Source organism: Mytilus edulis, chromosome 9 (genome assembly GCF_963676685.1).
Source record: "Mytilus edulis chromosome 9, xbMytEdul2.2, whole genome shotgun sequence".
Classification (NCBI taxonomy): Eukaryota; Metazoa; Mollusca; class Bivalvia; order Mytilida; family Mytilidae; genus Mytilus; species Mytilus edulis.
Window position 1 is genome coordinate 46,038,715 of NC_092352.1, and position 14,237 is coordinate 46,052,951.

At 31.1% G+C, this 14,237-nt stretch overlaps 1 protein-coding gene across 1 annotated transcript; it reads left to right on the forward strand.

Annotated features, from left to right (window-relative positions):
- Positions 1 to 2,938: 2,938 nt before the first annotated feature.
- Positions 2,939 to 4,651, forward strand: LOC139490336 (GTPase IMAP family member 4-like). The gene is made up of 2 exons (XM_071277156.1): positions 2,939 to 3,112; positions 3,573 to 4,651. The coding sequence occupies exons 1-2, from the start codon at positions 3,110 to 3,112 to the stop codon at positions 4,317 to 4,319; spliced, it is 750 nt and encodes a 249-aa protein (XP_071133257.1). The 5' UTR covers positions 2,939 to 3,109; the 3' UTR covers positions 4,320 to 4,651.
- Positions 4,652 to 14,237: the final 9,586 nt, after the last annotated feature.

Consider the following 14,237-nt stretch of genomic DNA (forward strand, 5'->3'; position numbering starts at 1 on the left):
ATCAACCCTGCCAACTTATACTAAGGCTGTGTACTGAACTATTTTATAGATGTGTCCTATGTTTATTTCAATATAAACATTTGTTTAGTTGCATGCATGCGGATGCATATAGGTAACTGCCCAGTATCATTTCTTTCTGTGGTTATTAGACGTAACTTCTATAGTCACTGTTAGGTTAATATGATCAATTATAAATAGATTGTCTGTCAGCGCCTTGCATAATGTACCAGAATTATAATTAAACACCTCTGAAAACCATATTTGTAAAATGATTTATTAATAACGAAACTAAAATTCAGAACAGGAAACACGAAAGGAAATACACTACTTTTAGTGCAAAAAAGAAATATAATACATTAGATACAATTAATTCACAATCACGGTAAGTAAATATTGATACAAATAATTTAACTATAAGTCTCTTCGATATTTTGCTCTTATTCCAACTTTCATTGTTTAAAGAAGACAAGAAGAAATTTCTTTCATGCATCTAAAAATATTTGATTGATTAATAGAAAAAAAAAATCGAATTTGAAGAATGTATATCTTATGAGCCTTCATAACACGCCTGGCTAATAAACCCCTTAAATGTTCATGATAACTTTTGAGAAATTTACATATTACATAACTCATATTAACACTATCATGGATTTTATCAAGACTTGATTACATTAACAATGTGTGTGACCTTCGTCGCAACGTCAATTAGCATTATAATTGCACGTAAGAGTCTTCCAATTGTCAATATGTTTTGATACATTAAGACATTTGAGAGAGAGAGAGAGAGAGAGAGAGAGAGAGAGAGAGAGAGAGAGAGAGAGAGAGAGAGAGAGAGAGAGAGAGAGTTGTTTAACTTTTATGTTAATGCGCAATTTGTTAAGCACTTAATGCACCGTTTAAAAAAGGTACAAGTAAACATGATTTTCTGAAGAGTTTCAATGGGAACTATATATAGATATAAGAAAATGAGGTATGAGTGCCAATGAGACAACTGTCCATCCAAGTAACAATTTATAAAATAAACCATTTTTGGCCAAAGTACATCCATCTTTTCCTCAAAGTGTGACATCCGATAAATATCTAAAGATATTTTGTAGTTGGACTTTTAATAATTTTCATACCAAAATAAAAAGAACTCCGAGCTTTCTTATAAGCCGGTACTTAATCAGTATTATTTGAATGAAACAAAACATACCTTCAAATTTTGTATAATTGATTTGTAATGACAAGCAGAGTTTTCCAATGGTTAAAAAGTTATCAAAGGTACCAGGATTATAATTTGGTACGTCAGACGCGCGTTTCATCTACATAAGACTCATCAGATACGCTCATATCAAAATAGGTATAAAGCCAAACAAGTACAAAGTTGAGGAGCATTGAGGACCCAAATTTCCAAAAAATTTGTGCCAAATACGGCTTAAGTTATCTTTTCCTGGGATAAGTAAATCAAAGTTTTGTAAACAGGAAATTTATAACAATGACCATATAATTGCATGAATTGATAATCATGTCAACACCAGAATGTATGCCAACTATTTAAAAACGAAAGGGGGTATAGGGTTTCTTTCAATCATCAAACTTGTTTTATCAAAACATTTAAATAATAAGTTAAGTGTGAGATGGTTGTTCATTGGTCAATCAGAATCATGTATTGCCTTTGGCAGCTTGATTTTTCATCCGATTTGCACCGAATTAAAATGGAGGGCACAAAAAGCTATTTATATGCCCTATAAGGACAATATTTCATTATGAAATATTGTGCTTGTCCATGAAATTTTGTCACCGCCTTAAAGACAATATTTCACTATTAAATTTTGTCACTGACAATATTTCACTATGAAATTTTGTCCATGACAATATTTCACTATGAAATTATGTCCATGACAATATATCACTATGAAAACGTGTCTGCTAATAATATTTTATATTAAATTTTGTCAACAGCACAATATTTCATGGATAATATTAATTGTCCCTATAGAATACTGTCCATAATAAAAATTCTTGTTCAAATTTATAAAAGTTACATCACACAAACATGCAGCATGCATATTTTTGAAGAATAATAAAAAAAAATTGTTATTTGGTTATTAATATATATATATAGATAGATAATCTTAACATAAGCTATATTCCAATTTGCAGAGATACTTTATAAATTGTTAATTTATTAATTCTATTGCTTGTTCAATTATAAATCATTATCCTTTATGAATATTGTATTAATAGTATTCATATATGCTAGGTTGGCGAATCGTTTTGCAACGGCGTTTTGAAGGTACTGGACTAATTGGAATGTCTTTTTTCAATACTTCAATTTCATCTCCACTGTCATATGCGGTGCCTGGAGGGGAAAACATTTCCTTCAATGACACATCAAACAAGTCAAATGAAGCTTCATTAATTGGTGATATAACTTTTGACTGGGCAGAAGGAAAATAATCATCATCTTGTTCCCCTAAATCTATATCTGAATCTTTCTCCACAACATCAACATTTTGAGTTTGAAAATTCTCAGTATGTACAGTAACTGAAGCTTCAAAACTCTTACCCGTCAAGTTTTCATGTACAGATACGTTATTGTTTTTATCTAATGTCTCACTTCCAATGCTTTCATTCATTACAGGGTCATTCCACTTTTTTAGAGATTTTTGGTTATGTGGCCCAATTTTTTTATTTGTTTCTTCATCAATCATTAAGAAATTTCCCTTTCCTCTATACTCTGTAATTATAAAGGGACCTTTATATCTTTGTTGTTCTATAGTGCCCATTCCATGTTTCCTTCTGAAATTTTTTAACAATACTCTATCATTAATAGAAAAAATGTTATTTTCAACATTATGTCGTATGTCGTATGATACCTTTTGTCTTTGATTTTCTTTTCTTACAACAATGGTCCTGGATTATTTGTCGATAAAAGAAATATATTCAATTTGAAGCAAGGCGCTTTGTTTTCTATTGGTCAATGATGTTATCTGTTATCTCGAGTCAAAACATTTCGATCTATATCGAAAGTAGAATTGAGAAAAGGAAACTAGATAGTAAATACATAAATCCAAGGTAGAAAAAAGGAAACAAAAAACTTAAAAGATAAAGTGAAACCACAATAATGGTAAGTACAAATTGCTAAGAATAAATGTCGTAGAATTATCATCAACGTTTTTCACTTTACCTGATTTTATCTGTCAATATTTAAAGAAAATGACGAAAATGTTGATTCTCAAGTTTGCGTTATCAAAATTCGCATCTGTGACATCATTATGGCCAGCGCTCATAATCACTGAGCCAACTAGGCTATATTAAGTATTGTTTTCTTAAGTCGCGTGCTGTCTTTCATTGTCTGTCTTATCTAGGGTTGTATCACAAAACAGGGCATGCATATGATAAACATAACAGTTGTCTTTTGTCTTTCGTAAAAGATAATTATTTTGATTACCAAGCAGTCACATTACATATATTGATGTATTTTTGAATATGATTGTTTATTTTACTGTTAAAGTAACATTTCTAAGCTGATATTATACACATTTTGTTTTATCTCAAAAGGTGAAAAACAAATATTTGTATTGTAGGATGTTCCGACAAAACGAGAGATAACGATAATGCTTTTGGGCCATACTGGTGCTGGTAAAAGTCGGACAGCAAATAATTTACTCGGTGATAAAGTATTCAAAGTTGGTCCCGGCGGTACACCAATTACTGAAAAAAGCAGATCTCAAGCAGTGGAACGGTTTGACTATCGGCTCCACGTAATAGACACCCCTGGAGTTTGGGGAGAAAAAGTCGAAACTGAAAAGTTATTAATTGAAATAAAGAAGGGGCTGGAAATAGCAAATGAAGGTGTAAATGTTTTCCTTCTGGTCATTGAAATGGGTCGCGCCGTAGATGTCCATAAAATAGCTCTTCGATACCAGTGTTTGTTCGGAAAAGAAATGTTCAAGTATGCTATCATCCTCTTCACTAATTTAGATGTTTGGAGGGAAAGGTTTAAAGATGATAACGGTATAGACCCAGATGAACATCAATACATTAAAAGCTTACCAGAGGATGTTAAAAGTTTACTTGAAGATTGTGGAGGCAGATATGTTTTATTTGAAAATAAATGCACAGGGGATGAAATGGAAAAACAGTTAAAAAATCTGATGAAAAAAATAACAGAACGGATTGCAATCAGCACAGATAAAGCCTATACGGAAGACATGTGTGAGAGAATTGATCAGACAAAAGAAGAGCCTCTCAGACAAGGTTGGAAAATACCTGTTGTGATTGTTGCAGGAATAAGCGCTATTGCAGGATTCATTATAAAGAAATGTCTATAATGATTTTTTCCCATATCTTTTACATTTCAAATATTGTCTTTGAACATAGAAACTAGAACATAGTTTTTAATCAAAAAGACTGTGTATGACATAATTTTTCCAAGTGGGATCACGAGATTTTGATGTAATGCATATAAATAGATATCAGATCAAAAATTGATTTTTCAAAAGTTATTTTTGTATTTCCCAGGTAAATCATTATGGTATAATCATGTATTTTATAAAAGAAAAAAGCGGTGTCGGTAATCAATGAACAGGTTTATTATATAAAACAAAAAGTTTACACTTTTTTTCGATTATAATTATAAATATATATTCTTATTTGTATATAGATTGCCTAACAATGTAATTTTAACACACTATTTAGTATGTAAATATAAAAATGTTTAAAATATTTACAAATTGATGAAAATAAACGCAATATTTTGCTAGACCAACTAGTTTTATCAGGCGTGCATCTATCCAGGTGAAATCGGATGCAGCTCAATGCATATGTTACACTTGTATTTAGCTGCCATGAAAATAAGAAAATTTTGCTGCTCAATGTATATGTTGCACTTGGATTTAAGTGCCTTGAAAATACATAATTGGTAGTTGAAGTTAGCAACGTTCATTGGCCAATATTACCGGATAAAAAGGACGATGCTTTGTATTACAATATTCTTTATCTTTCCTGTATCTTTTCTCGTCTTTTTCGTTAAGACCATCAGGTTTTTAAGTGTGGAGTTGGTGGATCCAACAGTTTTCTCTTCTCCTTCTCGTCGTGGTGTCCCACTCGGTGTTGACTTCTATGATTTGGAAAGTTAACATTACCAAAAGGATGTTTCGTTGAACGAAGATGTCTTGTGAGAGGACAGTTTTTGTTGGTTTTGTACAATGAACGATGGTTATTTAGTCGAATATTAAATATGTCCATGGTTTCTCCCACATACTGAATGTCACAAGTGTCACATGTTAATATATAAATTGAGTTCTCAGTTTTACAGTTGAAATTAGAGTAGATGGTATAAATTTGTTTAGTAACGGAGCTGATGAAATAACTGCTTGTATTGGCAGCTTAACAACACAAACAATTCCTTCGACCACATTGTTTGTAGCAACCGGGAGATAGAGTAGGCTGCTTTGCTAATACAGATGTCACTAATTTGTCACGAATGCTTCTGAACAATGGATGACACATTTTTAAAATCAGGATGGTAAGTGAGTACAAGGGGTGTTCTGTTAGCTGCCTCATTCTTATCTTTGTATTCTAGGAATTCTTGGCGACTAGTTATGTTTGCTCTGTCGAAAGCGCTATAAATGATGTTGTAATTGTATCCATGAACAACTAGATGTTTAGGTTTGTTTCTGTGTGTGTTACATTTTAGTGTTGTGTCGTTGTTCTCCTCTTATATTTAATGCGTTTCCTTCGGGTTTAGTTTGTTACCCCGATTTTGTTTTTTGTCCATGGATTTATGAGTTTTTAACAGCGGTATACTACTGTTGCCTTTATTTACGTAGTTGTCCAAGTCTAGCATATTTCGTGTTTTTAGTAGAGAATATTCTCTTGATTCGCAATGCCTGGCTGAATGGGTTCCCACGGGAGCAGTGTTTAGGATTGCAACTTTAAGGGGAAAGGAATTGATGTTAGTCCGTTTGTATGGTATGAAGGTCCGTTATAATAGTTCCGTTCTTGATGTAACTGGTAGTATCGAGGAAGTTTATTTTCTCCATAGATGATTCATATGTAAATTTTATTGAATGGTGGAAAGAGTTACAGTGTTCTAGAAATTCATTAAGATGTTCTTGTGAATCTGTCCATTTGAAATCAATATCGTCAATGAATCGGAACCACGATAAGGGCTGGTATGGAGCATTAGCAAAGACGAGTTTTTCATAAATATGTTGGCATATTGCTGGATTCATTATAAAGAAATGTCTATAATGATTTTTCCCATATATTTTACATTTCAAATATTGTCTTTGAAAAAAGAAACTAATGAAGAAAATAGTCTTTAATCAAAAAGAATATGTATGACATAATTTTTCCAATTGGGATCACGAGATTTTGATGTAATGCATATAAAAAGATATCAGATCAAAAATGTATTATATCTATATACATGTATATAGTAAACATGGTCTTATTTGTTTTAACTTAAACACATTCACCTCGAATGTAGACGATAATTCATACCCTGTTGTATTGGTGATGCAGGTTTTTAAATGAAAAAAATTGAAGCACGAATTAAAATCATCAATTTGCAAATATTATTTAGAATTTAATATCGAAAATGTTAATATTAAGTAAAACATAATTCAGCAGTACAGCATCACGAATGCTTACGATACCATCTGCAATTTTTTTTCTGATTTTATCTAATAGTAAGGTACACTCATACCGAATATTGAAACTCTATGTATTTCTGTAATTCAATAGAATAGAGTTTTAAAAAAATGGAATCATAATAATATTTGACACTATGTCCTATGATAACGCTTCATCTTTCCAAATATCACATATTATAAACAAAAACAATAAAGATTTATATGATATAAATAAGGCTAGCAACAAAGACACAGCAATACTATAAAGTTCTAAATCGAACGTGATTGCACCAATTCTAAGTTACCAGCTGTCTTGAGTGGACATAAAAACAAACTAAGTTTAAGGATTAAAATTTTATGATTAATACAAGTTTTCACCATGATAAAATTAATTCGAGATTGACCTTATAGTCAAGGATTTTAAGATAAAAATTCATAAAGAATGTTGAAAGGCACAGTGCGTGTACTGGTAGTCTAGTCGCATACAAAATGTTTGAGTCATTTTAAAGATAGAAACAGTTATTTAATTTCATAGATATCAAAAATTGATCATTGGGACGGTCATGGATCAAGATGAAAACAGCACCAAATGGTACATGACACATCGTCTTAAGGTGAGAGGTACGTAAACGAACGCCTCTAGCGGAAAACGGGAAAATAGGCGTTTGTTGCTATGGGAGTTATCTCCCGTACACCATAAAAAATATTTTCAAAATGTCGGAATATATTCAATTTGGTGGAAGAGTATTAAATGCATATCATCAAAAATATAGCTAACATTGAAGAATGTAAAATGAAATATCTTGTAACAGTTAAACCGTGCTTTCCTCCCATGAAAATGAAAGAAACTTGGCATGTCGTGATGGCCGAAGAGCGACTGAGTTGGGTTTACTAAATTAAATACTAGCTGACCAAATTAAAACTTGCATATAAATTATGTTTCTACAAAACTGTTTAAAGTACAAAGAATGGGTCTCGGAAATATTTGGTTTAAACCTTGGGGTAACTGTCCATACATGAACTTACAATACGCCGGTAATCGGCAAAGACCTAAAAAATCGGAAATGTTCATATGTGACGTAAAAATGAAATGTAGTATATTGATAACAATATCGTGAACACGTACATGCAGTACACACGCTAACTCCCACAATAACAAATTAAAGCTTACACTATATATTGTCGTTTTATTTATTGAACTTCCAAAGCAAACTGTGTCATAGACTTATATTCAGTCATTTGCATTCAAAGAAATAATTTTTCCCAAAACAACTGTCAACGTGAGTGAAAACGGCTAGGACGTATTCAATCCTCGACACAAAAATTAAAAGAGGTTAATACTTAGTCTAATATTTTTTAATTTGATATTCCTATTATAACTGTTATATAACCATTTTCTCATACAAATATAAACATAAATATTTCTTTACAGGGCATTCTTTCACGTCCGCAATATGGTATAAATAGAATTTGAAAATGAAAGTACTAGTGCTATTAAAACAAATAATTTATATTTAGTAAAAATAAATATTGAAAAGCAAAAGAGTTTAATTGCTTTCTGTGTGACATGAAATTTGTAAAATATAATGTCGGAAATTACTTCAAACGGGTAAGCAAGAGAAAGTGACAATAAGCTTGAACGAGAATCGTATTGACTAATGGTGATGGGACCTTCCGCATGAACAAACGTGAACTCCGAAGTAAAACTCTCTTTCAAAATGAACGAAAATTTAAAAGAAATGAATACACGTTTCTTTTCAGTCAATTTGAATTGAATGGAACATTGTGAATTACAAGCTTTCAACAAGAAAAAGCGGCAAGGGAAAAATATAGATCCGCTGATTGAAAATTACGGCTTTACCGCAACTTCAAAAAAAAACATAATTAGCAAAGTATTATATATATTATACTGATGATATAGAAATTTCTGCTGGCATCAATCAATTAATTTTTAATTGCGCAAAATATCGGAATTACAGTTATTTCGATTTCAGTTGATACTGTTTATATACATGTGCAAATACTGCTATAAAAATTTTGAATTAGAGTTTTTTTATTTTTGCTGTACGTATTTCTTCTCAATTTTCGCAAAACTTGCAAAAAATTCTAAAGTACGAACATGAATATTCTTTTGTTGATAGTTGTCTCATTGGCAATCATACCACATCTCCTTTTTTATATATGAATATTGTTGGCATAAATTACGAGGTCCATAATGCTGTTGGTGATTTCCAATCTCTGCAACATCTAATGCATACTTTAAAATCCTTCGAAGACGGTTCTTCAAAATCACACACAGCTTTTCTATTCACTATATTGTTAGCTTGATCATTACAGCTCTCAAAATCTAGATTGGATACATTTATCTGAACATCATATAAAGTGTGTTCAAAGTCTATGTTAAACAATTTATAACAACACGTAGCTGAGTGGGTGATAGAACAGATTGATATCCCGAGAAAACATTGGCAACCGCGGCGAAGCCGAAAAACAAAAAAATAATTTGAATTTATATACATTTGTTTTTAGATATTCACATCTATGCACTGTCCGCACTATAATAACGGAACAAAACAAAAGTAGGGATACTATGCAACAAACTTTGAAATATTCTTTTTGTTGGTCTTTTGCCTATAATCTACATTTATCCCACATCTCCTTTCGTGTCATATATTAAACACACTACTTAACTTTGCAAATGACCAGTACTATTTGGATCGAAGTATGTGTTCATGTTTATGTTTATGTTATGTTCTCGTGTCATTGAACCATAATTTTATATATTTTATATGCATGATCTCCTGCAACTATCGGAGATTAAAAGTTAAATGTTGTGATTTTTTTTATGCACACGCCGTAGCGGAGGGTGCATTGCTTCACTTGTCCGTCTGTCCATCGTACCGTCCAAAATTGGTTTCCGTTCTCTAATTTTAGTTTGTCTCAAACAAATGTTAGAAGACTTATACACAATGCTGATTACCAAAACAAATCACAGATCTAGTTTACATTTTGGTGGCGTCACTTTTAAAGTTTTTTTAGTAATATCACTTTATAAAATCATATGCCAGTGGGCGCATCATCTGTGCCCCATGGACACATTTCCCCATTTCGTTTTTTTTTTCACATGACATTCTCAGTATGGTTTTGGCTTATAAGTTTCAATTTCCCGTTGCGCGGTATATTTCGCCTCCAATATTGTGAAGTAGCAAAATTGTGGTCCAATATGTGAACATTGAATGTATCTCGTCATTCGGAGAATCTATTCTAATGATAGATCTTTTATCGTTTCTGTTCAATAAGTTTATAAACATATGTCCTTTAACATTGTGTTTTTAATCATTCCAGAAATACGTTATAAATACTAAAAGACCTCGTATAATCACCGAAAAACAATAATAGGTAATCAATCCTTTTTCCAGACAGGATAATATGCTCTATAGCGCATTTGAATAAGCAAACAAATAATAATGAGGCCGTCGTTGTCTTTACAATTCTGCTGAAATAACCTTGACGTTGCGTAATCCTTTCGGCGACGTCATGATTTTTCTCTCTCTTTTCCCGTCAACAACACCCTTTCAACGGCTGAGCTCGGTAACCCCATGAAAATTATATATCAAAAGAAAAGGAAAATAATACCTTAAAAACATTTGATTTTTATAGAAAAATCGTAGGATTGGTTTAAACTGCAGAATAAATAAAGCTTGAATTTTTCATTATCTTTTAATAAGTTCTACGTGCATACAATTTCTTTTAAAAATCACAAGACAAGTCATTTACGTACCTGTTACCTTAAGTAAAGCACCCGCAAGTCAAATATAAAATGCAAAAAAGTAAAGTCATAAAAATACTGAACTCCGATGGAAAATTCAAAACGGACAGTCCCTAATCAAATTGCAAAATAAAAAGATAAAACACGTCAAACGAATGGACAACAACTGTCATATTCCTGACTTGCTACATGCATTTTCAAATGCAGAAAACGGGGGATTGAACCTGGTGGTTGTATAGCGCTAAACTTTTCACTTTTATGACAGTCACATCTAGATTTCATAACTAAAATTGATAGTTACAAATATCTGACAGAATACATTTTTTAATATCAGAAGAATTTTTAAATACTTCGTGTTCTTGTAATTTAAAATTATCAAATTTAAGTGACGAATACTACTAAGTTATTCTTATCCTACCATTACCCTAGTTTGAGGAAATAAATTTGAATTTGTAGAACCCTATTCATCTTTTCGTAGAAACAATAAAAACTTATGTCAATCTTTGTGTTTTTGTAAGTACTATTCCATTACATAAGAATAATGCAAACGCGCTATATGCAGTCTGAACTAATAATTTAAGACATAATCCATAGAAATATTATTTTCTTTTTCAGAAGTTGAATAGGTGTTTGATCTTTAAAACATAATCCAATCTATAATGAATTCCGTTGTTTTTTTACAACGATGTTTGAACGAAAAAGACATAGTTCATACCGTAAATGTTGAACTCAATTTTAAAAGTCGCTGGTATTTTTTTCTGATTATTATTTCAATAATGTCGCCCACTTTTCTTTTGTCGTTTTGTGTAAATAAAGAAGACGTTTTGCAATGATGATACGTTTTATACAGCGAATCATGAGACATTATTTGAATATCGAGTGTTGGAAGTTAAAGTACAAGTTTTAAAACGTTACATGCTCCAGATAAAGTCGAAATTTCGTAGACTTTAAGGGTAAAAATTTGAATTTGAAAAAAATTTAAGTTATTATTTTAATTTTAAGTTAACCCTGATAATCATCCGTTACTGTCTCTTAGTACTAAAATCAACCAAAAAAGTAACATGGTTATTTTGTTTTCAATACAAACATTTGACCTGATCCATTTAACGGATTCAAAGGCTAATGTCCGTTCTACACAACAAAAAACACATTTTCCGTCGCAGACTATCATTTTTTATGTGCTAAAGATATTTGATCATATCCCTAACAAATGGATTTCTCGAAAATACCCGAAATGTACTTTCAATTTCTGTTTCATATATCTATTGTTTAAGGACACTTCTATCTATTATATATTGATTTAATTTGATTAAATTCCGACATTTCTAATATGAAATAGCTGTTTTGTTTTAACTCTTGAGATTTACAACTGAAGATTCGCGATTTGAAACTATTTGACTATAGTGCGTGATAACATTTTGTGAGGTAATTTGATGTTTGCTATACCATGTTTACCACGGTTCATTTCAACGCACTTTATGACAATACCATGACCGAAATCAGAATGATTTTTTTGCGGTGTTTTAAGCAATTATTTTACTTTGTGTCCTACATTAATCTTGTCGATGTTAAATCTATAAGTCGTGCAGTCATGTTTATTTTTAGAACCCAAATGATTCTGATTTTAAACATATTTTATTCATAAAGGTATGAAAAAGATTGAACAACAGACACATCATTAACAAGCTCTCTCTATATAACACGTTCAAGGTATTCATCATTTATAAACAGCCGGATCTGAAATATTAGCATTATATTGGAAAACGGAATGCTATTTATGAGCATACACAAAGAAATACATATAAACATTGTGCATCACAACCAATATATTATGTAGAAGTGTGAAGGCATGTTTATATCAAATTTTATATATCACCATTTTAAAGTCATTAAAAATATATAAATAATGTTTGGAAGAGACACTATAGGTAATTTGTGAACTAAAAAAAATACAAAATGACGAGTACTTGTGTCATTAATATATTTGTGAACAGATCTAAAAATAGCAACATGTATACCATCCATGAAAATAATATATTTCTTAAAGGAATAAGTCATCATTTATTTCATCTTTATTATCAACAATGGTGATTACGGAATCAAGTATGATCTGTATTACATCAGTCGTATTAGGACATTAAAAGAGAAATCCTCAACAGGGTAGTTACAGTTGATCAAACAAATGATTTTTAGGTTGATAGCATTACTTATAAACTGACAATGATATAATATAATAGTTCGGTAAAACAAATTATCAGTCATTTAACATTTGTCTAGTCAACTTTCAAACATACTTTGGGATACTTTTATATTAAGATGGGGATTATTACAAAGCATTATAGGAGAAAGAATGAGTGCTAGTTCTACCAAATGAGGGGTACAATCCCATTTAAAATTTATAAAACAGTATAAGTTTATGTTATTTATCTATTCTCATTCTAATACAATGGAGGTTTATGCCTCGAAGAATTATGCCTTTATCCAGTAACAATTCCAGCAAAAGTATTGGACATTTTTAAAAGGTTTACATTCGCGCTGAAAGTAGATACCCCCAGACAAAAAAAGTCAACTCAAATATTGGTATGATAAAATCATGGTTAATACGTATATGTGCATTCCTGTCTAATAAATGTTTAACTATGGCGATTAGTAGTTAATATATTAAGAAAGTAAAACATATCGACTTTGAATGTATTTCTATTATTTCTATTTATTTCGCTGCAATAAACTTTTTTTTAAGATTGTTTGAAATTTAAAACACCATGGTTATCAGATTTGTATACCGTTGTCCACAAGACTAAACATGGCGACAATACACACAATTTGGCAATTTTTTTTTGTTAGCGAGACAACGGATGATAAGTTGCTAAAAACTAGTAAGGTATCTATATAAGAAGACAGACAATACACAGGCATAATGCAAAATCTTAAGTAGTTTCCATTGTTATTATACATAGAAAACTAAGTGTGCAAAACACATTCACTTTTTTCTATCTCTTCAAAACTTGAGATGAATATTGAACAGCAATATTCATAATATGACTATTGAACCATGCGTGATATATGTAAACTTTCTTTCACTCAATTATGGCTATACATAAAAAATAAACTTTCGATTGTCATACTAAACCGTACATATATATTTATATCGACAGTATAATTGGACAGGAAGCGCGACAGTAAATACATAAACACAGGTAAAAAACAGAATCAGAAAAATAATAGCTGGTAAAATACAAACAGAAAAATGAAATATATTATCAAAACACAAGGATAAGTGAAAAGTGAATAAGGGTAAATATTATCTTTCTAAAGCATACTGGATATTTTTACCAGTCAATCTACAAAGAAGCCTATGTATATGTCTGTATAAAATTGAGAATGGAAATGGGGAATGTGTCAAAGCGACAACAACCCGACCATAGAGCAGACTTTCAAATAACTTATTTGTAAGTGTTTTATTGATTGAATTATTACTGCTTTATTTCCAGCGTCAAATATTATGAACATGTGCAGGATATTGACTTTTTAATGACATGTAGATATATCCTGCTTTGTTAAAAAAAGACACGCTGAGTCGGACTTTTAACATGGTACCACAAGACAAAAGTTTGATTGTCTTGGGGTGATGTATCTATATGGCACTTATGAAAAAAGCCATTTATACGGATTCCAAAGTTACATGTATGACAATGACAAATACGTGTCAGTAAAATAACACTAAATAATGTCAATTGCACATAATGAATCGTCTGCAAAGAGTCGTCTTTATGTAACGTACCCACATTCAAAGTATCAAAGCGTATGTCAGTTAAGACACGTCGTCTGCAGGAAATTATGTA